The sequence below is a fragment of the Paramisgurnus dabryanus genome, chromosome 20 (assembly GCF_030506205.2).
Source record: "Paramisgurnus dabryanus chromosome 20, PD_genome_1.1, whole genome shotgun sequence".
NCBI classification, from domain to species: Eukaryota; Metazoa; Chordata; class Actinopteri; order Cypriniformes; family Cobitidae; genus Paramisgurnus; species Paramisgurnus dabryanus.
In genome coordinates this window covers 5,930,449-5,955,747 of record NC_133356.1, presented here as the reverse complement: position 1 = coordinate 5,955,747, position 25,299 = coordinate 5,930,449, and the positions used below count along the sequence as shown (strand labels likewise).

The window sequence follows — 25,299 nt, the reverse complement described above, 5'->3', positions numbered from 1 at the left end:
GTTTCCGTAGTGTAGTGGTTATCACGTTCGCCTCACACGCGAAAGGTCCCCGGTTCGAAACCGGGCGGAAACAGCTTTTCGCATTTCATTTACTTAAATCCACAGTCGTGTTGTCTTAGTTATGCTATACTTTTCAATGTGTAGTTTTTAATGCATGCCATGTTCCCATTTGGATTTTTTTTTAATAACCCTTCGGCATCCATATAAATCAAACATGATTCCCCACAAGATGGCGCACTAGAATGCAATTTTGCGCACTCAGTCTTGATCACATCTGCTGCCAAGTTTGTTACAAGTGTTGAAGGCATAATAACAGCAGAGGCTGCGTTTCACGAAAACCAAGGGCAACTTTGAGGCCCAGCATTTTTCTCTTTAACGTTAATACAAAGGGGGCCAGACCCCCGGATGATTTGACATCGTTCTTAATTTCATTAATTAAGAAACCACAATGTAAAATTAATGTGTTTTTAGCGATTTTAACTATAAAACCTAGCAATTATGCTAATTCTAAATGACAACTTTATTGTCAGTTGACAAGCATTTCATATAAAACTTCTTAACTGCATTGCTTTAACATCTGTAACAAGCAAGGCCCTTTTAAATTAACTTAGTAGAATAGAGAACTTTCTTAACTCTCAGAAAACAAAATTATTAAAAATAAATAGTAAATAAATTCAAAACAAAATATATATTAAAAAAAACTATTAATAACGATTTATTTTAACTTACCTTTCAAATCTGAGATGAGAGCAATTTTGGCGTCTCCAGTGTATCTTTCATAGTTGTCTTTGTGAGCACAGCAGTGGTGTAATGACGATTTAAATTATAACCCTTCATTACAGACTTCGTTTCTAACAAACCAAACACATGGGACCCCCTTGAACTCGATGAAAATATAAGATTTTCGTTGTCAAATTTTCTTTTCTTTTTGCTAATTTTCTCATTACAGAACTTCACATTAGCCCACACTCGCGACTGTGCTTAAATACTTTGACGATCCGTGGGAACTAGCGCCCCTTACTGGTTGGGAGTATTTACGTCTTATCTGAAAATCATCATTTTATAAGTATTTAATTGATTTAATATGATATTAAAATGGCATAATTTTCTATGGCTGTACAACCCTGCTTAAAAATTGAAACCAGCACAGAAATTAAATGGTTTCTTTTAAAATACCAATAGCAATTTTTGTAGTTTTTTTTGGGACATATTCCAGTAGGATTTATTGTCCCCATCACCAATAGAACTCAACACATGCCAGTAGAGACCCACAGAGACCATTATAGTTTCCATTACCACCAATAAAATTCCCATTAAATCCAAAAGAATTTCGGTGATGGTTTCTATTGTTATTTTTAGCAGGGAAGAAGGACATTCTCAAATAACAGATTCATAAAACCACATTATATATAAATAAAATGTACTCCAACATACTAAAATACGTGCACAACACGTAAGCAATTATGTTGAAATATTGTAATCCATGTGGTTTAAAAGGCTTTTCAAAAGCTGTAATTTTTAACTAAGCAACAGATAAACTAAAACAAGATGATATAAACCAAAAACATTCAGCCATTTATACTGTGACATTCTCTTGAGCCAAATAATCAGGACAAATGTCATCATGACAACCACCAAGAATTTTAAATTATGTAATAGCACATGATAGTTAACCAACTTATCAATACAACAGGGCTAAATGAAAAAACAAGTAACTTACCTTTTGTCGTCATGCACTTTTTATTGCACAAGTGGCCATATAAAAAAGGCACAAAATAGTTAATAAAATTTACTGCGACTGCACTACAATTAATTCAGAACAGTACATCATCTTTTTTTCTCTCACCTTGTCCCATGTGTATATCAAACCATTAAAGAGCACCTACTTTGGTAATAACAACTTTATTTTGGGTATTTGGTGTAATAATGTGTTCAAATATGTGGTTGGTTTATGGTTCAAACTCATTTTTCTCCACATACCGTACATTTTTGTTGCTTCTTTATGCTCTGCCTCTCTGAAACGCATTGATTTTGTACAAAGCTCATTGTTCTGAAAAGCACAGTGTCCTCCGATTGGCCAGCTATCCAGAACGTTGTGATTGGCTTGAATACCTCTGACGTCAGCCATAAATTTTACCGTGTTTGATAGATAAGCTCACAATGCAATGCTAACAGGAGTTAAAGTCGCCATGAAACGGAAGTAGCGATTGTCTTGTTTTCCCTGTGGTGACGTAGATCTGAGTGAAACAGCTTCTGAAATGAATAAAAGGTCGGGCTGGACTTGAATTCGTCCATTGAGAACTGATTGGATCGTTTGAAGTTGGGTCGCGTTGCTAATTGCTAATCACTGCAATGTTTTCCCGGACCCGCCCACCTGCCATACCATATGACCGGAAATAAAGAGAGATTATTTCGAGGAGGGGAGGGGATTTGTGCAGTGCCACATGAATAAAAAAGTTGTGTCCATGTCAACAGGCCGAGGAAGTAAACTGTTGCCTACAATCCGTGTGTTTGTTGTAGTCCAAGAAAATAGATTTAAGTTGGAAACAATGGCCATTTCATGTGGACTTTGGGTCTCGTTGCCTTAAATTGAGCGTGCTCGCTTAGTCTACATGTCCGTAGGGTGTCCCATCTGTCATTTTTACGTTTTGAAGTGTGCTCATCAGCGCCCCCTTGATGTGCTCTCCGGGGAAGCCCACACTGCAGCAGACTTTGCGCACTTTACCAACCCAGAAGTCCTTGCGAAAGGCGATTGGAGGAGTTCACACTGACAGGCAACTTCTCTTCCTATTTATATTGATGCACCCATGTGGACTCGCATCAAGGGTCCCTAAAGTCTGCACTCTATGATGTCATCAAAGTGTGGACTCTGAGGAGGAGTGTGCCATTTGGGACCGGACCAATGTCTGATGCATGCTCGATAAAATGGGCGGATCAAGAATACATCAGGTGATGTTGTGGGTGCCACCCAATTCAGGGGCTGCATCCTTCACAGGCCGTATTTGAAGGCCAATGATGTCACCAGCCTCGACATTCGAAGGCTCCTTCAAACGCAGCCTCCAAATGCTGCCTTTGTTTCCCCTGAAACCAAGGATCCATATATGTGCCTGTGACATCTGGATTTTTGAAAAAAACATTCAGAACTGTAGTTAAATAAAAATTTATATTTTGCAAATGAATCCCTTGTCACTGTTTTATAAATAATGTTTTAGTGATGTGAATTAATATTACTGCAATATTGTGCATGATGCACTTTATATGTATTTAATATACTCTTTGAAAGTTAAGCTGCATCAATGTGTCATATCTTCTAAAATAAAATAAAAAAATATCTGGCTCCATATTTATTTTTAAAAGTCTGAAAGGTCTCAGCATTTGTGTCCCACTGACAACTTTGGTGGGCGGGAACAGCAAGTGACGCAACTCCCGTCTAGACCGTCTCATTCCAGTCCCGTCTAGACCGTCTCATTCCAGTCCCGTCTAGACCGTCTCATTCCAGTTCGCTTTGTGACGTTCAGTGGCTGCAGCCTTTAAATAAAGAGTCTTGCCTTCAAAGTCCACGTACTTAGAATGATCCAGACCCTGGATTGGGATGCACCCATGTGAACTTGATGCAAACTTGGAATTGAAACTGATGACGGTTTTACAAGTCCACAAGAAGTACAGACAGGAATGCATATTTAGAAACGGCCAATAATTTGCATCATTGTTTACTTTGGGATTTGTACCTTTTGCATATCGTTAACATGTACTTACACACACTATGCTATAAGCATCTGTGCCTGACGTATTGGTCTATGAATTTCAGCCAGGTAAACAGGGACGTGCACAGGGGGGTTGCTCAGGTTGCCCGGGCAACTGCCCATATGCCCTTCTCGACTCAAGTTGCCCTTCCGAGGTCGAAAAAATAAATTTTACTTTTTCTTCGTTTACACTATGCAGCGTTTCTTCGTTACTGTATTTTAATTAATTACGAAATTTTTATTTTATTTTTAAATTGCTATCCTGTGTTCCTGGCGCATTCGCGAATTAATGACTCGTTTGAGTCGATTCCTTACAAAGTATTGCAAATAAATGAGTCTTTTGAGTCGATTCTTTACAAAGCGAATGGGCCAAACGTTTTAAATTGATTCGCGAATCAGTTTGAATGAATTGTTCAGATCGCTGCAAAAACGGAATCGTTTTACCCGTAACCTATGTAGAAACACGCAGAATATAACCAGTGTTGGGTGACGTGGAAATGAATTTACCAATCTTTTAACCAGGGGCGTCATGCACCAATTTTTTTTAAGGGGGCACAGTGTCAACAGCTCACAGAAATTTGTGCATACACAGACATCAAACGAAATATTATAGAGCTTTCAGTCTTTTCCATGGCACTTACATTTCTAACAATCTGAAAACCCCTGCTTTCATGCAAAAACCTCCAAAATAAAAGTGATGACTACTTTCATATCATATACTATTCAATCGGAATAATGACACATTTGCATCATATTCACATCTGAAACGGCATGTTTTATTTAAGTCTTAATGGCTTGTTTAATTGTGTCATTAATGCATTTTGCACAACAACTACATTATCATATAAAATTAATGTAATTTTAAATCCATAAAGTATATAAACAACGAAAATGACATAAGCTATAGCCACGTGATTGATTTTAATGTTCAATAATGATTTTAAAAAATATGTTTAGATAAAATTATTAGAGGAACGGATTTTTGCATTAAATTTTACCTCATGTGAGCATGTGAAATTCCGCGCCCGCGTGAACTTTGGCGAACTTTGGCGTTGTGCCAAGAAGATGAATCTCTGCTAATATAACGTTGAGACGGTCACATTTAAAACCATACATTTTCTACACAGAGAAGGTTAACTGCACATTACCGTACTGGGGTTTGGAAATGTTGTGAGCGTTTCTAACACGTTTTAATTCCTCAGATAGCCAAATGCAGCAGCAAGCCAGCAACTTCAGAGAGCTCGTGAGCGCGCCCAGACACTGATGACGTCTGCGACTGCGCTCTGACTGCAGCCAGCGCCAGCTGCCGCCAGAATAAAAGTAATGTAACATGATCAAAACACTATCAAAACGGCGAAAATCTCCGAAAAGTGACAAGGATGCAGCACAGAATGTATAATATTGTGCATATTAACAGATTAAAAGTCAAATAACAGATTAATGGACGCTTATTTGATTTTGAGGTTGGATGAAAAATCCATTGGCTCAAAAAAACCAAGGGGGCAGGTGCCCCCTCAGTTTGAATGGGCATGACGCCTCTGCTTTTAACTAAAAGCAAAACTTCACACATGTACCCGCCATTACATACACGCGACCTGTTCGTCGTCTCGTCAGACACAGTTAAACGCGTGCAACCTTCAGAAGCATTGTAGCACAGATTGAAGAAAATACATCGATGATTGACGTCTGATGATTGTCTGTACTGTATATGATGTAAGTGATTCTCACAAAACACACGTGACATGACAACGTAAGAAAACATGAGTTTTGTCTAAAATCATTTTTATGTTAGTGTAAACTGTCAATGTCCTCAGACCATCTTAGGAGATTCTAACTTTATACATAGTGAATGCAAAACTGTTGTCAGTTTACTTGTCTGATATTTCAGCTATAAGCTACATCAACATTGACACTAGAGTTAATTTGTTAATTTGAAATGCTTGTCTATTCTGTGTTTGTATTCTTTTTTCTGTACTGTTTGTGTGTATGTTGCAGTTTTACACATACTGTAGAAGTGCCCTTCCATAAGTATTCTTCTGTTTGTTGTGTAGTCAAGAAATGTCTAAACATTAAAAGATGAACATGAGACAAAAGTACAGAATCTGTCACATTATTTTTTTTTAATGGTCACTGAGCTGTGTCCTGATTGTTTACACATAAAAAGCATAAAATGTGTAGGATCAGTTTGATTCACTTATGTGCATTTGTGTACAACACACATCACAAGTCAGCATTTAATGCTGTTGTTCTTTGTTGTTAGCATACGTATGTGTTGAAACATAAACAAAGGTTAATAAAATGTGACATTCTAAACTTCTGACATACTGATATTTATCTTACCAATTTCTGGTCTCCACAGCAAACAGAAAAATCTTGTCTTTACAGTTCTGATACTTATGGAGGGCACTGTATTGTGTGTGTGTGTGTGTGTGTGTGTGTTTGTTTGCGTGTGTGTGTTTGTGTGTGTGTGTGTGTGTGTGTGTGTGTGTGTTTGCGTTTTTTCATGAGTAACTAGTAACTCGCTACTTACTATTTTCATTGCATACTTTTTACTTCTTCTTGAGTAATTATTTATTTAGTTACTTGTACTTTTACTTGAGTAAAGTTTTTGGCTACTCTTTCCACCTCTGTTAAAATCTTCATGAATCTAGGCTGAGTTTGCCTCGTTTAAGCCTAAATAATCAGACAGATAGCAGCTAGCTATCATAGCGTGCAGACAAGCAACCTAGGCTACAATTTTTTTGGTAGGCATTAGGCAAACATGTTTGCTGATTTTAATAAAGACCCTGTTATTCTCAGTCCTTCATATAGGCCGTGATTTAAAATGGGGGGGGGGTGCCCTTTATTTAGGTCAGAGCAACTGCCCCTAAAAATTCCTGTGCACGTCCCTGCAGGTAAACATTTACAGCGCTGATGAAAGCACAACATCAAGTTTAAAATATCATCAGTTTTAAAGTTTAATGTCTTGCTTACTTTTGAAAATAGTTATTCTAGGTAAGTTATAATGAATACGGTAAGAGGATGCTGCAAAACCCTGTACACCAACACCACAACCCCATTATACATAACTATAGACATTCCATTACTGTCTATGGCTCCATGACCACAACAAGATCCCAGTCCAGTTATAACAAGATTAATGTTTCTTATAAGAGGGCTGCTTTCTGTTATCCTATCCACAAACCTATAAACACTAAAACAAGGCTGGCCCGCACTGTCAATAACGCCTTCGCTATTTCTTAGGAAGGAATTAAAGGATAAGAGAAGCAGTCGTTTATGGAGAGACATGCCCAGCTAAAGATTTTCCATGAAATCCATTGTTGTTTGTGTCCTAAACATTCCTTCTCTAAAACTGGCCCTCATAAATCAAACAGTTGTATTGACTTGCTGTTTTTCGAGAGCATCTTACACATCTGGTCTCTGTCGGTCTGTCTGTCAGGCTTCTGAAACCTTATTTAATCACATTTTATTTAATAACAGCTAGGAATTTTCTATTGTACAAGAACTAGTCACTTTTCTACTGTAAGGTGCTTTGGTTTCATTATGTATACAGTAATACTAAAATATTATAAAAAATATCTTCCAAGGTACCAATTCAAAGAAGCCTCCCCTAAAAATATTTTTTATTCTTTCATTAGGCAGAAAACAATCCAAGATTGTGTTGGGGATTTTTTAACAAAAACTTCATAAACTTATGTGTTCCAGTCCATTGGCTGCAATAAAGTGAACCTGTGTCAGTATTGCATGTTCAAGTTACATTATAATTCAGTCATCTTTAAAAGAAGTTCCTGTTAATTCCTAAAGTTCTGTGTGGAGAAATGAGAGGAACTTTGTCTTTGAAGTTGTGTGGAGCAAAGTCTCAGGAGTCCTGGAAGCCTCAGGCTCGCCATGAGGAAGATGTCAATTGAAAGCGAATACTTCTAGTCTCTGCACTCATGTTCTTGCCTATATTCAAGAATCACATGACAACGCATTGATACTCAAACAAATTGTATAGACAATATTTAGATTTGTGCTCTGAATATTTCAAAACACAGTAAGCTTTCTTTCAAAAGCTCATACGGGCAAAGCAGGGTTACACTGTAAAAAAAATCCGTAGAAATTGCAGCTGGGTTGCCGGTAATTTACCGTAGATTTAAATTTACGTTATTTACTGGCAACATTTTGTTCAAAGTTAAATGAACATTTAACATTTACAAGTCTTTGTCTTTACAGAGTAAAACTAAAAAAACAGCATCAAGCAAAACATTCTGGGAAACAAAATCTGAAGCAAAAAACAGAAAAAGGTTAATGATGATTTCTGGTTCCCAGAATGCTTTGCAGGAGGCTGTTATTGCATAGTTTTATTCTGTAAAGATAAAGACTTGTTAATATTTAAAATTTATTTAACTTTGAACAAACTCTTGCCAGTAAATAACATAATTTTAAATCTACGGTAAATTACCGGCAAACCAGCTTGCAATAACATTGTAATTTCTACGGATTTTTTTTACAGTGTAGTTTTTGCAAAAGCTAGTGAATTCTTTCATGCAAATTAAATTATATAATGTGTTTGTTGTATTTTTGCTATAGCTAATGAGTAAAACTGAGCAAATTATCATATTAACCCTCAATTGGTCATTGGGGTCTATATGACCCAATCAACATTTCGTTCATCTCAGAGATATACAATTTTGTGACTTTTCCTAAATAATCTATCTATACATACACAAAAAAAACTGGGCTTGATTCAGTTCTATTTTGATTCTGAAGGTATGTAAAAAATGTATCACTATTCCCTATATAGCAAATGACAATTGAGTTCACTATATGGGGAGGAAGGGAACGAAAATGAGTGAGCAATTTCGGTCTCTGACGTAAATACCATGCGTCGGAGAGCTGTCGCGGGGATTAGTCATAAACCCCCTGTGTGGCTTTATTGATTGTACTGTGAAACGGTAAAAGTTTACTTAGTTTGTCACATCATTGGTCATGCTTATTATATTAGTTATGAATAAAGAAAACAAAACAACTGCTTGTCATATTTATTTACTGTTGCTTATGTATGAATTAATACAAATATTTATAATATTTAAAAAAAGATATCGCAATTATTTTGAATGTCTTTATTTAAAAAAATTATAAAATAACTGACAATAAGAATAAAAAAAAAATCGTTATAAACGTAAATCTTTGGTGTTTACTGTCAGTATCCTTTAGCTGATTCTTATGCGATTCTTCTGATTCTTACTTATGCGTTCGTCTCCTGTTGCATCATGGGAAATATGAGTGAGCGAGTGTACATTGAATGTACCCTCAAAATCAGAGTGCATTGTGGGTAAAAAGTAGTGAACGAATGTAGGAAATGAAGTTGTTCACTAAGGTTTCGGACACCACTACAATATGGCCAACACCCGATATAGTGCACTAGTGGATAGGAAGCGGTTTCGGACACAGCTCTGGTGTTTGGGGTCAATATGACCCCAATTGAAAATGAATGGGAAATGCAAAAAAGTACTTTTTCACATTTGTCAAAAAATATCAATAAATCCAGCATAAATCTGAAAATTTCCACACATAAATGAAGGCCTACTTGTGCACAAATGCAATGTAGAAAACACATGCTCACACAAACACATACACACCCATTCTGGTTTCCATATTTGGTGGGGACATTCTACAGACCTAATGCATTTTATACCGTACCGTTTTCCCTTACCCTAACCCCAACCATCACAGAAAACTTTGTTGTACCTTAGATTTTCAATAAACATCATTCTGTTTGATTTGTAACCTCGTTTCCCCATGGGGAACTCAAAAAGTCCCCACGAGGTCACAAATTTACTGGTATTCCTATCTTTGTGGGGAAAATTGGTCCCCACAATGTGATAATTACCTGGTTCACACACACACACACGCACACACACACACACACACACACACACACACACACACACACACACACACACACACACACACACACACACACACACACACACACACACACACACACACACACACATTCTATTTTCCATGTTTTGTGGGGACTATTTGAAATAATATTTATTTTTAATGCCCTTTCTAATGTTTATATATAAATTAATTCAGAAAACGTATCACTAAAGTAGTGATGTGAGCGGTTGCCCATATCCAGTAAAATGAATGGCTTTCTATGACCCTCTACTGGTCAAAGGTATTTCTTTCTTATATGGTAATTCCTTTAGGTTTAACACGGAAAGGTGGATTCTACAGCTAACACATAGATTAAACCGCAAGTCACACAAAACATGCTGTTGGGGATCCCATCAATGTGATGTCACATTGATTACATGCCACCCATGATCGCTCACAGACTCCAGTTTATAGCCCTATTCGGACGGGATTAGTTTTACAGAGGGACCTCTGAGAAAATCGTGCTTCTCAGATGTCCTCTGTGTTTTTAATCCCGTCCGAATCGGCCATGTCTATGTTTTTCTCTGACGACCTCCGTAAGAATTCCAGAGCAATTTACCTACTGTTTTTCGCCAAACTCAGAGGTCCTCTGAGAAATTTAATTAAATTTAATTTAATCCCGCAAATGTCTGTGTTTGCCCGCAATATCTTTTGAAAACGCGGTTCATTTCGTGTTTTGGCCAACGTGATCTGCCGTAAGGTCTTACTAATGCTCGTATATTGTATTTCCTGAGTCCCATTTATTCAGATATGAATGTTTTTTCGCATTCGGCAAAATAAAATAATTAAATCAAGACGAGCTGAATATCAAACACTGTTAAGACTGGCCACTGTAATATCAGTAACGTTATAAAGAAACTCCGTTCAATGTTGTTCAACTCCGGAATGGTAATGTTAATTAATAAAGATAATAAATTGTTATTAATCATTATTTCTTCATTTCTTTGAGTTTATTATAAGCAGACAGTTATATAAAACACGTATAGGCTAACGTTACTTTAGTAGGATTTGTATATTTTATTTTGATTTGTTAAAATTAAATGTATAAATTACATGTTCTGTCATAATTTTACATTTAAAGCAAAATATTAATTAAACATTACAAACACGCGTATCCTGAGCACGTGCTCTTCTGCAACGCCCAAATGCATGACACTCCCATCTCTGGAATAGCCTGCATCATTTTAATCCCGTCCGAATCGGTACATAAAAACACAGACGTCCTGGGGGACACGTTGAAACTCAAACATTGTTTGGAAAACTAATCCCGTCCGAATAGTGCTTATGAGCGCATATTTCAACATTCTGCCAGAGGCACGTTTTAGCACACATGTAAGCGCTCCACACCCTACTTTGCATATGGGGAGGGGAACAAAAGCTGTCTTTGCATTTAAAGAAACACACAAAAACAGCATGTTTTTAATTGCAGCCACAATTGCAGCCATGTTCAACACTGAATAATGAAAGATATGTGGTGTATTTTGTGCTAAAACTTTACAGACAAATTTTGGGGATACCAGAAACTATTTTATATTGCTGAAAACACCTACATTAGGGGCCCTTTAAAGGGATAGTTGTCGTTCTGACATGTCATGTCATGACTCATGTCATGTTGTTCTAATGAGTTTAAACAGAAAAGATGTGATGATAAGCACAGAGTTGACAGACTATTTGACTATCATAGTATTTGTTTTTCATACTACGGAAGTAAGTGGGTATCATCAACAGTTACCATCTTTTATCAAAATATCTCAAACAGGTTTAGAACAACTAATAATCAAATCAAATAATTTTAATTTTTGAGTGAACTTTCCCAATGTTTATTTGATAGAATTTATCCATATATGTTGAACATTATGTTAGTTTAATATTTGTTAAAAAAAATTGATATACATTTTTGTAAAATTCCCCAAAATATTATAACAACATGCAATGCTATTGCTGTTTTTTTTTTTTACTGCAGTGCATATGTGACATGTGACAACTTTTACCAATCTCCCATATTAAATTACATCTGACTTTGTAATACTATATTAACAATAATAAAATCTGAGCATGAAATCTCCTTTCTCCAGTGTCTGGTTAAAGGAATAGTTCACCATTTTGTTGATTTAGTTAAATCATTTTGTGATGTTATTGTAAACGTGCAAGAATTTATTTTTTCTGATGAACACAAAAGAAGATATTTTGATAAATGATGATAAGCACACAGTTGATTGTAACCATTGACTTCCATAGTAGGATAAACAAATACTATGGAAGTATTGTGATGAATGATGGTTGACAGTTCCCATTGAATTCTTTAGGATTTGTTTTTTCTACTATGGAAGTCAATGGTTTCCACCACACCAGCTATGTGCTGATCATTATTTAATGATGCTATATGAGGATCTACTAGCAGTCATGATGCTTTGACTTCTAAGTCAGTTTTAATTGTATGCTTTAAATTTATTTTGCTAAAAACATGTTGCTTAAATTCGGGCCAAATGCTGTTTACTGTACAACTGACCAAGACCAAAATTTTGACTGAAATTCCTCACAGAGCTTTCAAACTTCATCCACTAAAGTGGGTACAGACCTTCACCCTGCTCTGACTTATTTGCAGATGATGAAAAATGGTAAATGTTAAAGATGATTTGTCTGTTTATATTGTGTCTTCTGTAAATCTGAGCAATTCCATGCAAATGTCAACTTTATCATGAAAAATAAAGGTCTCATTAAAAGTTTTTAACTGTACTAATATCTCAAATATCAATATTTAGTTGCTTAAAGGTGCCATAGAATGTTAAACTGTATTTACCTAGGCATAGATGAATAATAAGACATATTGTGAGCTTCAAATGGATTTGTTTCCTCCTTCTTATGTAAACCTTGTGCATGCAAAAGACTGCTGGAAAACAGGCCAATCTCAACAAATCACTGATTGTGATGTAACAGTCGAGATGCACACACGGGTGCGCCTCATACAACTTAAAAAGTAACGCTGCAGGTTCTTTAATCGCCCCCTGGTGACTAATTTACACTTCCAATAAAATTTTCCGAAATATGGTTTTGGTCTTTTAAAGTAGTTGTTATCATGCTGATATATGTTCAATTGTTTATTTTTGTGATAAGTTTCATTTTAGCTAGTAATTTGATGCTATAGAAATGGGACGCGCCGTAATGATTGGCGTAGTTGAATTGGGCGCGCGAGCATTTGGACGTTAGCTTGATAACGCGACTCCACCTCCACGGAGAATTCCTTCTGATGTTTTTACGTAACATGGCAGCACCCATCGTCGGACATTTTCGGCTTCAATTCATTACAATGAAAGGAAGCAATGTCACGTTGTCCATTTTTTTTTACAGTCTGTGTGTACACCCCACCATGTTTACTAATGTGAGCTACTGGCATGAGCCTCAGAGCAGAGCCGAGCCAATCAAAGCAGAGCTCAACATTATTATTCATGACCCTTCCAAATAGGGCAAAAATAGCATGTAAATTGACATGTTAAACGTTTCTGGATATTTTTTTTTACACTTAATTAAGTTACATACCTTCTATGTAAATATCAGAGAACAATATAACATATTATTTCAATGTATTCTTTGGCACCTAGTTATGTAAGTGCAGCTTATGGATGTGATCAAATGCGCCATACAAATTAATATAAATTTGTCTATAAATTCTGCAAACTTTAAAGCTTTGTAAAATGTAATGCCAACATTACTTAAAATGTCCATATTTTATATATATATATATATATATATATATATATATATATATATATATATATATATATATATATATATATATATATATATATATATATATATATATATATATATATATATAAAATAATATATAATTATATAATTATATAATAATAATTCTTCACATTTCAGAACAGAAAAGGAGATTACTACGTGGCCCTGAGCCAATGTTTTGTCAGTGTGATATACAAAGTCATTTATATTTCAGCGTCCTTGGTAATTTAAATGTAGATGTTTTGTGCTTTGCTGAAAAATGTGTTTTAGTCAAGGCCACCGTGAGCACTTCATCGTATGCACGAGTCTGTAGCAGGTTTTTTACTTAAACAGCTTTAAAGCTCAAATCCCCTTTACAAACAAGGAATACAGCTTGGATTCTACCACTTTCTTTATGGGTATAATTGATTCACCAAACGTTATTAACACGTGATGTTAAATATGTCAGAATACATATTTACATCATTTTATTTATATCCCTTGTTAATAGTAACATTTTGTGATAACGTGGACAAAACCCCAATGCTGATAATAAAATTTTGTTTTAGTAATAATTACCAACACCTATTCAAGAGTTGGTATCTTCCACTCGCCAGCTGATCGGCCTTGACTCCCGGTGCGGTCCGTCGGACTGTACGCGGCCGTTAATATCATAAATATTGTTTAAATTCATATAAATATAGATTAGAGGCCGCTCGTGTCGGCATTTTGTATATCTTACGCTGCATTTTTAGTTCGGGGATTGCGGTCTACAGCGTTTTGGTACAAACGTCAAGCCGAGGAATTCCCATAGAAGCACTAGGCCGTGAGCGAATCCCCGGTGTTTCCTGCAGCAGACCGCCGCCTTTACACCGTCACCATGGGGGACACAGGGAGCGAGCGCAGCAAGCCGCCTAGTATACCTCCTCGCTGCCCTTGCGGATTTTGGGGGTAAGATAACATATTTTATACATGCATATGATTGTTTGGCAGATCTGATACGGAGAAGGTTATAAATGTGAAAGAAATGTGTAGTGTTTGTTGTTCATTGTTGTAGGCCGATGGGATGGGGGTGGGGAACAACCACTCCTGTTTTTCACATTCACAGCTGGTGTTCCCCCTTAAACACACATATAAAACAAACACTTTTATTAAACACACGTCATAATTAAACAGTGGGGCTTAACAAAAGTAGATCTGGCCGATTTTCGAGGTTTAAATGAGCTCTGTGAGCTGGACTGACAGATCACGGGTCCTCTATCAACAATCATTTGATGTTTCATAATCGTTTCAGCTGTCTACCTAGATACATAAATAGCGTTTTTTGAAATAAAAGGATGCCTTTTAGCATTTTTGGGCTTCGTTTTTGGCTGTATACCAAAGTAAGCTCCGGTATTTTTTGTATAATGGGGGCTTTTGTGTTGCATTTTGTTTAACAAAGCGTAGTGGGCTGCCTTTCCCAGGCAAGATCTGTGGGCATGTTAGATGCCTGCAGTTTATGGCATTATAGGTGGCATAGTTATTTTTTTGCTGTATCTCAATATTTAGTGAGGATAGGAAGCACTTTGGGTATCACCATTGACACACATATTTTGGCTGTAACTCAAAACCTAGTGATTTGTGGCTTGGAGATCATGGTTGTACGCAGTATTTTCTCATTGGCATTTTTGTGCTATTTTTCAAAACCTAGTGAGATCCCTATGTTGACAGCATTACTTGACATTGTAGGGGACATACTTTTTTTGCTCATTTCAAAATCTGGTATGCTGCCACCTTTGTGTTGATTGGCATCATGAGCATGTGCATCAGTTTTGGGGCATTAGGTTGGCATCATTTATATGCTGTTTCAATATTTTGTTAGTTGCCTTTCTAGACCACATATTGTAAACACTATAGACCTAGTTGTTGAAGTTTTTGGCACACACCTGTGATGTCATAAAATGCAAGTTTCACCCCTGATGTGTAGGTAGGGAGCTCACTGTTTTTTAATAGCATCCAATAAAGGATAATGACAGAACAAATGTGTTTGTTTGGGTGTGAATTGTCAATTAGGGCTTTTAAAGGATTTGTTATTCACATTATTGCATAATTGAGTTTGAGTCATTTATAACATGCATTTGAAAAAGCAACACTCATCAAACATAATCATTATACATATTCTTTATTATCATGAAAATACCTGAAAAGGCTTGAAAAACAGTGATATAAATGTATGCTTAAGCCATTTCCTGGAGCTGCATGTGTAATGGTTCTACTTCTGCGGCCCATATTGAGTTTCTGCATGAGAGCGCCCTCTGGCTTTTGGATGTAGCGGCATTTCATTGTAATTGATTGAGAAGCATAGCAAGCATCATCAGGCGATTTATCGGTGCACCTCTAGTAACGAATTATAAGCAAAATATAATGTAACGACATAAGTCACCTTTTACATAACTAAACAGTTTTAATTTTAATAAAGTAAGGTTTAATCTGGTGTATCGTTGAATTGTTAGTGTAGATTTTTTAGACAGTTTTTTTTATTTAACCATTTTTGCTTGGGTTTGGGGTTAAAATTGGGGTTTGGGTTAGGATGTCATTTTATGTAACAAAAAGTTGTTGTAACCCCAAACCCCCCAAGCGACAATAGTAAAAAATTGAGAAACCAAATAAAACGAATAAAAAAAAAACATGTGCCGTATTAATGTGCTTATCATATGCATGCAAAATAGGATTTTGGTGTATGTATTGCACAAGTTTTCACACTTCGTGATATTTATACGCATCTTCATGAGACTGGGTTTTCCAACCAAAGTTGTTTAGTCATGTGATCCTTCATTTAAAAAAAGGTTTAATGTTGTATCTCTGGTGTTTTACTTGCTATTCACTTTTGATAGCCTTTATAAATATGTAAGATATGCCTCATGAATATGGAAGTGTATACATTAGTGAACAGTTTGTCATTTGTTACTATTCTTTTTTTAGCTATACATTAAGTCAAAGGTGTCTTTAAGATTCACTGTTAAACTGAATTTCTGCTGAGTGCAAAAAATGTAATATATTTTTTATTTGAATCAATTCGCATTGTGAATAAAATCAATCTTCTTCATGAATTTAATAGTTTGGAGTTTGAAAAAATAGTTTTTGAATCCATTGAATTTAATCCAATCAGTTTACTATCTACTCAAAGATTCACACCTCTAGGCAGAAGCGACCCGGTTCCCTTACCTTTTTTTAGGCTACCATGAACGGAGCTGTTGATGTATCAGCGTACATCAGCTTGTCTTGCATTACCACAATGAGGAAATGAGAAGGAAGTTGAATAGTTACTTTTAATCTTAAATTGCATAAAATGTTTCTATTATGTCTACCACTATAGGTCTATAGGTATACTTACAAGGGGTTCTTCATTTGACTTGTACACCTACAAAGGCATTTTACAAGCAGATATTGCGACAAATTGCATAACCCTTCCCAGCCTACATACTCTCATGTACGCACGGTTACAAAAATCTAGCAGTGCACATACAGTATGTGCAAACTGTTCTGATGACAAATAGTGATTCACTGATGTATCGGCCGGTTTTTGATGAATTTGAAACCATTGGCATATCGGCAATAGCACGAGAGAGGCCGATACCGATTGTTTATTAATTAACTGCATAAAGACATCCATTATATGTATAAAAAATGAGTTAATGTTGTGAATAAAATAAATGCTGAATAGCAAAAACCACCTTTTAAGGTTGTCATGCTGTCTTATTATATTTGTTTTAGCTTAATTTGTGCCTCTCTTATTATGTTGGTCAGTTAAATGTTAATTAGATCAAATCCATGTTCAGTAAAAATAATTTGATGCAGAAATAAACTAGCTAATAGACCAACTGTATAATATTGTATACAAGTGTTTAATATCCGTATCTGCATCGGTATCGGCCAGAAGTTGTCTGTTTAAATCGGTATCGGCAAAAACAAATCCTATCGGTGCATCCCTAATGACAAAGTTTGTCGTGCGTGCTGTGGCCATTAAGCACTGTCGAACGCACGCAATCTCTGGAAGGTATAGTTAATTTGACTCATACATGTACACAGACGTCCGACGCATGCACATTGCAACAAAATGCTATGCATCTACATACTACATTCACCTGTAGTCTCATGCGCGACCTACGCATACAGTGTACTCGGGTTTCAAAAATCCGGGGGTGCGTGTACAGTAATGCATACTCTTCTGATGACGCGCACTCCGCGTACATGTAAAATATTGCCTATACTTTGGCCTTTAATGTGCATCAATGACACGACGGTCATTATCATAATTCTGCCCGCTTCTGACTTACAGCCTGTAAGTATTGTATGTTTTCATATTTAAAGAATTTACTACTGCCTAAACCATGACTCAAACACTAGTTTTGTGCAGTGCAAAGTAGCGCTTGCTGGCCAATCGGGGATACAGCGCTTTTCATATCGATGAACTTTGTAACCAATCAGAGCATTTGAGGAAGGCAGGGATATCTGGAGCAACAAAAATGTATGATATGTGGAAAATAATGTTTTTTTAACCATAAACCACGGGGACACGTATTTGACCGGATACTCAAAATAATGTTGTTTTTTACCACCAAAATAGGTGCTCTTTAAATGTGTGAATGGTTGTCAGTCCGTCACAACACAAAAAAAGTGATAAGCAATATATAGCGTCTCTTACATTAAAATGTGTTTTTTTTGTCATTAACAAGCATTTGGGTATTGCATTGCTTCTGTTTTTGTTGCCTTTACCCTTTGTAAGAGAAAATTAGTGGGATAAGTTACATGATGAGACAATACCATCTTTATCGGTGTAGTCTGATATGATCCTCATTTTTTGCAACAAAAGCTCTGCCAGAATTGAACAGTGAGGTCAGACGTTAGCTTTTCAACTGCATGTTGTGCAGCTGTATATATTCAAACAGCGAAGAAAACCCTGTCTTTGAATTTATTCTCATCATACACTTTTTAATTAAGTCTCACATGAGGCTTTGACTTGCATGTAAACATTTATTCCACTTTGTAGAAAGCGCACTGATATTTATTGTATATCGCAATTCATCTCAAAATTACGGAGATTCGCTGCCTAAAAATAGTCCCCTGCCATTGAAAGTTACCAAGCAGACTATTTTCGTGCAGTGCGTAATATCACTACGCCTGCTGCAGTCATGGTACATCAGCAAAGTCCTTGATTATTATGCCAGTTTGAGAGTATAGTTCCTAGCCATATCTGCCTAGAAAATCACAACTTTTAATTTTAGTACACGATGTAACTACAGAAGAGTCAAGTTTTAAATGGGAAAAATATCAAAACTCTTTGGTCATTTTTTAGCGAGATGCTAATGGTCTAATCAGATTCAATGGATTGTGCTAAAAGTGCTAGACCCGGAGATCAGCTATATGGATTTCAAAACAGTAAAATTCAAATGTTTTGATCTAGGGGAGCTGGAAAATGAGCATATTTTCAAAAAAAGTGGAGTGTCCCTTTAAATAGTTATTTCACTGTGTTTTACTTTTTGCAAAAAACACTTTAAACTGCGTATCCGCCAGCCTTGTAAACATCTTCGGATCATTTGCAGCCTAATAACAGCACAGGATCTTATTGGGATGGTCAAAAAATCCAAATAATACCCACAGATTCCCTCCCATAAATCATTCATGAATTTCATCATAGCTTTATAGGGTCGTGTTTATGTAGCAAATTTCTCTTAGAACTTTGCTACACTATGATGAGTGTTTTCTTTCTTTATATCTAATTATAGTATAAATGTACTAATGTGGACTGAATTATTGTTAGTGTATGAAAATACAGATAGTGTATGATGTAAGTAGTGGCAGTGGTCTTGGATAATTGTTTTCCATTAAAATCTAAGACGTCTATGCCTGTATTTGTTAAATCTGATATGCATGAAACCATTCGTGGTTGTAGAGTAGTTATTTGAAAAGGTTATATTTTGCCCAATTTAGTAAACCAATACTTTCAGTTAACCTGTTTCACTTTTTCAAACACGTGAAGGGTTTTCCTATAGCTATAAACTTTGTGCAGACTTGCCCAACCCTGGTTTTAAATGACACAAGCAAATGCTTCCCTGTTTTGATAACCAGCGCAAAGAAATCTGGTTTGTACAACAGTACACGTTGTTCCAGACTTGTGTTGGGCGAGCTTCTCTATAGTCAGATTGTCCTATAATGAACGTGTGAGATCGATCATACTCCATATCATTTGGGCCAGGACAGTGGTTTACTTATTTACTTGTTGACTTATTTAGTGAAGGTTACACGGTAATGTAGATGTAAAACTATTACAGGGCCATAATAATAGTATTCATAATAGTAACTTAAAACATTCATGGGCAATCGAGCCATATGTTGTCAAGGCATCAGTGATCGGTTATACGTCAGATTGTCGTCGATTCTAGATTATCATTAACACTATTCCATTTTTTTTTTTTTATAGATCTGTTCAGTCTGGGTACAACATCAAACATGTCAAAATGAGATTGATGTAAACTAATGTTTAGTGCAGTTATCTGGAAACATGGTTAACTATTAGGTCAACTTTTGAAACATCATTGCTTTAAAAACATTGTACACAGTCAAAATGTACATACTTTTGTTAACAAAGACGTTTTGTATATTCCTGATCTTTCATCAAAATGTACCGCCTCCAACCACCTGCTTCTATTCTGGTTCAAGTCAATTCCCAATGGATGAATCTTGCCCTATATTTTTCATTGCAGATACTTTCTAGGCCCACAGATACATCACAATAAAGTAAGTCGGTAGCGTGTCATGTTAACTTAAACTGCTACATTGGGAGCATTTAGCATTTAACGCTCAGGATTTCTAGAAGTTTTAATGATTCATTTGTCAGATGTATGTGGTTTGCTTTTATACCAAAGTCATTTCTGTGCAGGGCAGAAGTGTGAAGGGCAGCTGTGCGATTTCATTTTTCATTTCCATACTTCCATCTGGCATCTTCATTTTAACACCTGTTAGCACATTGGTCTTTTCATTTTCAAGCGCGCTTTATCTTTTGGAAGGTGGCGCGGACGGGGAGTGTGCATAGATTGCGAGATCATCTGTTGGGTTTGGATGCATCGTCCCCTGCGATTGCCACAAAGCTATTTTGTTACTGTGATGAATCTGACTGCAAAATAAACCTTTGCGTTTCAGTGTCAAAGCCATGGTCATTTGATGATTTCTCTTCGTATCATTTGAAATTAGGCAGGACTTTGGATGTCGGTGATGAGCTGGTGATCTTTTCTGAAGTGTCCTCCAGGAGGTGTTTGGGTGAATCGGGCGATTTGCATAAATATACATACGGGGGTGTAAATCAGGCTGATGAGAGGACTCTTGGTCTCCCATCAATTGTTCATGGACATTTACGCAAAGCAGTTAAATGCATACAGATAAATTTTCATATTTGAGTTTTTATAATAAATTGAATATTAGTTAAATGTGTTTTTTTATGATTTTTTTTCTGTCAATTGGGGCTGATTTAATCTGTGTTAAGTGTTAATGTAGTTGTTGGGTGAAATGGGTTTTATTAAATAAATAATGCAAAAACTGAAATTTGTCAACATTTAACCCTAAATTTCAAAAGAAAACTCAGAATAATTTTGTTATGTTAATTTTAAGGTTATATATTTATTTATTTTAAAATAAAATTGAGTAAATACATTTTTTTAAAGGTGTGCTTTGATTTATATTCATGGCTTTGTTGATCATTTTACACACAAGGCAGAAGTTGGGTTGAGGTGTGTGTGTGCCCGCTGTAGTCCTGATTGGGTTCTTGCGTCTCTTCATAAACTGTAATTGCAGATGACATTTAACAGGAGATGTCACATTAATCCAGAAACAGGCCGACTTGATTGGTTTGGAGTGATGTGACAGAAGACCACATACAGAAACACTTGTGTGCTTTTTCCCACGTAGATTTGCAGTTCCTATGATGTTGTTTCATGAACTTCTGTCTTCAACTTTGAAATTTAATATCAACATCAGAATTAATTATTTACTTGGATAATAAATGTCAGTGGTCATAGAGGCCATTTTTGCAACAACAACAAAAAACCAGCTTGATGGAGATCAGATGAATGGAGCAGAAATAAGTGATGCATCGAAATTTTAATTCTGGGCCGAAACGGATACAGAAAATTCTGGATGCACTTGGCAGAAAACCGAAAAAGTTTTTGTATAATTGTAGTAAAATTAGACAATAATTTAATGAATTGACGAATAACGACAAACTAATCCATTTTTATTTCAGCTGAAACTTCGGCAGCCGAAATTTTGTGCGTGACAATCAAAGGGGCGTACACGTCATGATGAAAATGAAAATAGTTTTATTAAAAACACTCAATTAAAACTTAATTTTGAAGAAACCATGACAGAAAATGTTTTTTTAACAACCTAGTTAGGGCGGTAGGGTTTCCAAGCTTAGGCGGGCCGCCCGAACTGAAAAGTGCTGCGGGAAACCCTGAGTTATCAGTCATGCAAAACTTAAGTCCTATCTAGTTAAATTTGGAAAGACAGATAGCTTCAAAATCATTTGCGAGAATCACAATTAAACAACATGTTTTTGACCAACGATTAAACCAGAAACAAACTTGTTATATACCAATGCCAAATGTGCCAATCAGATCGCAAAAACTAGCCTGACTGACACTCAGAAATTGCCCAAATGTCAGCTTGGTGTGTCCCTGGCTTTATTTAAATAAATTTTTTATACAGCTGGGATGATTAATCGTGCAAATGCGCGTTTTCTGAATGAATGCATTTTAATGAATTATGGTGAAATGCCACCACATCCAAAAGCCAGAGGGCGCTCTCGTGCAAAAACTCCATTTGTGCCACAGAAGAAGAACCATTACAAACGCTATTCCAGGAAATGTCTAAGCATATTTACATCGCTGTTCTTCAAATAGTTCCAGGTATTTTCATGATAATAAAGAATATTTTGAATGATTGTGTTTGACGAGTGTTGCTTTTTTAAATGCACCTTGTAAATGACTCAGAATCGTAATGATTTTAGATTGATAAGGACTTCCTATTGATCAAAGACCCGCATGAAACACAGAATCAGAGCCTTGCGGTTCAGAATTGATTTCGGAAAGATATTTTTAATGGGAAACGCGATGCATCATCACAGCCCTAATTTTTTATCCTCTCATAATTTTTATTATGAAGACTACCTTTCTTTGCCACCTTTAAGGAAAAGCAAAGGAAGGCAACAGTGTTGTTTTGGTTCAGTTTGTATAATGAGTCCTAAATGATTTAGTACATTTGTTTCATTAGTTTATGCCCAGCCAGAGTGACTTCATCATTGCTAGAGAGGTGTCCTGCTGTTGTGGACATTGATAGAGCTTCTGATTTAACCACTTCCTCTCTGTGAGAATCTCATCATCTGTCATGCACAGCTGATTTCCATGGCAACCATCATACATCTTCCAGCCTTCTCATACAAGCATAGCCCGCCCCTGTCAGTGCGTTCACTTGGTGATGTTACCTTGGGTGCGATCATCATCTTAATATGCATTATTCCTACCCATAATGCTTTGCTTTCTCCCCATGTTTCCTTCCGCCTCCTTGATTGAGCGCTGATTATGATTGCAGTTGATTGTGCTGAAGAAGGTCTGTTGACGTTGTTTTCACTTCTAACCTGTGTCATCCTGAGGGAGATCTCAATGCAGGAAATGTGATGGCTGTTTGCGTCTATGGAAATAAAGTGTGTGTGTGATATAGAAGCATCCTCAGCCTCCAGGTGAAAACAGACTGACCTGTAGGAATGACTGTCCACATTGTTATTTTTGCAAGTGTTGACATCGGGTTTGTATGTCCAGGACATGTGGTGAATACCCAGTGGATTTGTTGCCAAATGAATGACTTTACATAAGTATTTGCATTCATTTCAGAGGCCAAGAAAGATTACACAGACTTTTCTTTTGTGCTAGGAATAGCATGCACCCTTATCATGTTTTAGGATGTTAAAACTGATAAGATGCATTGTGCTTTACAGTTTTGTCATGCTTATAATACGACGTATTTCATTTTGTAATTGCAAACCCTAAATGGACACTCCACTTTTTTTGAAAATAGGCTCATTTTCCAGCTCCCCTAGAGTTTAATATTTTTATCGTTTTGGAATCCATTCAGCCGATCTCTGGGTCTGGTGCTAGCACTTTTAGCATAGCTTAGCATAATCCATTGAATCTGATTAGACCATTAGCATCGCGCTAAAAAATAACCAAAGAGTTTCGATATTTTTCCTATTTAAAACTTGACTCTTCTGTAGGTACATTGTGTACTAAGACCGACAGAAAATTAAAAGTTGTAATTTTCTAGGCTAATATTTCTAGGAACTATACTCTCATTCTGGCCAATAATCAAGGACTTTGCTGCTGTACCATCATGGCTGCAGAGGCGCAATGATATTACGCAGTTCCCAAAAACATTGTCCCCTGCTATTGAAAGTTACCAAGGGGACTATTTCCAGGCGCTGTGTAATATCAAAGTAATACCACAGATGTTGCCTTTGTTATTACTTGCAGTAATTAGGTATATTATTGTTTTAAAAGAGAATCAAATAAATAAGTTTAACAAACATTCTTTCTACAAAGAGAAATTTAATATGCCCTTTAAAGGTTTATGCCTGTTAAAAGTAATGAAAATAAAACACTTCACAGTCTTTACTGTATGAATTAAATGTATGTAAAATACATTCATTTAAAGTACAACAGTTATTCAGTCAAGAGCAGAGAGTGATTTTATTCAGAGATGAATTAGGTTAGTAATTAAAGGAAAACGCCACCGTTTTTCAATATTTTACTTTGTTCTTACCTCAACTTAGACAAATGAATACATACCTATCTTTTTTCAATGCGTGCAATTTTAATCTTTGTACAGCACCTCAACAATGTGTTAGCATTTAGCCTAGCCCATTCATTCCTTAGGATCCAAACAGGGATGAATTTAGGAGCCACCAAACACTTCCATGTTTTCCCTATTTAAAGACTGTTACATTAGCAGTTACACGAGTAAGTATGGTGGCAAAAAATAAAACTTTTGTTTGGAGCCATAGGAATGAATGGGGCTAGATTAAATGCTAACACATTCACATAGCACTGTACAAAGATTAAAAGTGCATGCATTGAAAAATATAGGTATGTATTAATTCATCTAAGTTGAAGTAAGAACATAGTAAAATATTGAAAAACGATGGTGTTTTCCTTTAAAGTAAAATTAAATTATAAACTGTCAAAACTTTAAAACGCATGCAAATAATTACTTTCGGCATGAAGATGCAATTGTCCGTGCTAGATATGTTTTATACACTGTTAGATGGGGATGTGAAGACGCGGCACGCTGTTAAGACCGGAGGGCATCCTCTTAGAAAATGCACATATCTCTGTAAAGGCAGAAAAAGAAATTAAAATCTGCACGTTGCACATGAGCAACAGGTTGTAAAAATGCTTGCACTGTGTAAAAACGGCCGCATTTAGGAGCCCTATGATGACAAAAGTAAACAAAAAGATCGGTTCATGATAGGGATGTCCCGATCTCCACTAATAATACTTGGCCGATCACATTTCTGAATCGGACAGCCGATCTCATTACAGCTTTTTCATGTACTACGGCTTCTGATCAGTAGGTCCTTATCGATCTAAAATCACTGTTAGTTTGAGTCGTTTATAACATGCATTTGAAAAAGCAACACTCGTCAAACATAATTATTAAACATATTCTTTATTATCATGAAAATACCTGAAAAGATTTAAGAACAGCAATATAAATATATCCTTCAGCCATTTCATGGAGCTGCGTGTCATCACAGCTGCGTGTGTATTGTTCTTCATCTAGACTCTACAGCGCATTTTGAGTTTCTGCACGAGAG

General features: G+C 36.2%; 1 protein-coding gene and 1 non-coding gene across 2 annotated transcripts in view; both read left to right on the top strand.

The window, feature by feature from the left end:
• trnav-cac (transfer RNA valine (anticodon CAC)) lies at positions 1-73 on the top strand. Its single transcript has one exon. It is a non-coding gene; the product is annotated as a tRNA-Val (tRNA).
• A 13,936-nt stretch (positions 74-14,009) lies between these two features.
• The window catches only part of zfand3 (zinc finger, AN1-type domain 3), a 28,392-nt gene continuing 17,102 nt past the window's right edge, over positions 14,010-25,299 (top strand). Inside the window, exon 1 of the mRNA XM_065296117.1 lies at positions 14,010-14,351. Coding sequence (XP_065152189.1) covers positions 14,281-14,351 — 71 coding nt within the window. The 5' untranslated portion in view covers positions 14,010-14,280. The remainder of the gene's footprint in view (positions 14,352-25,299) is intronic.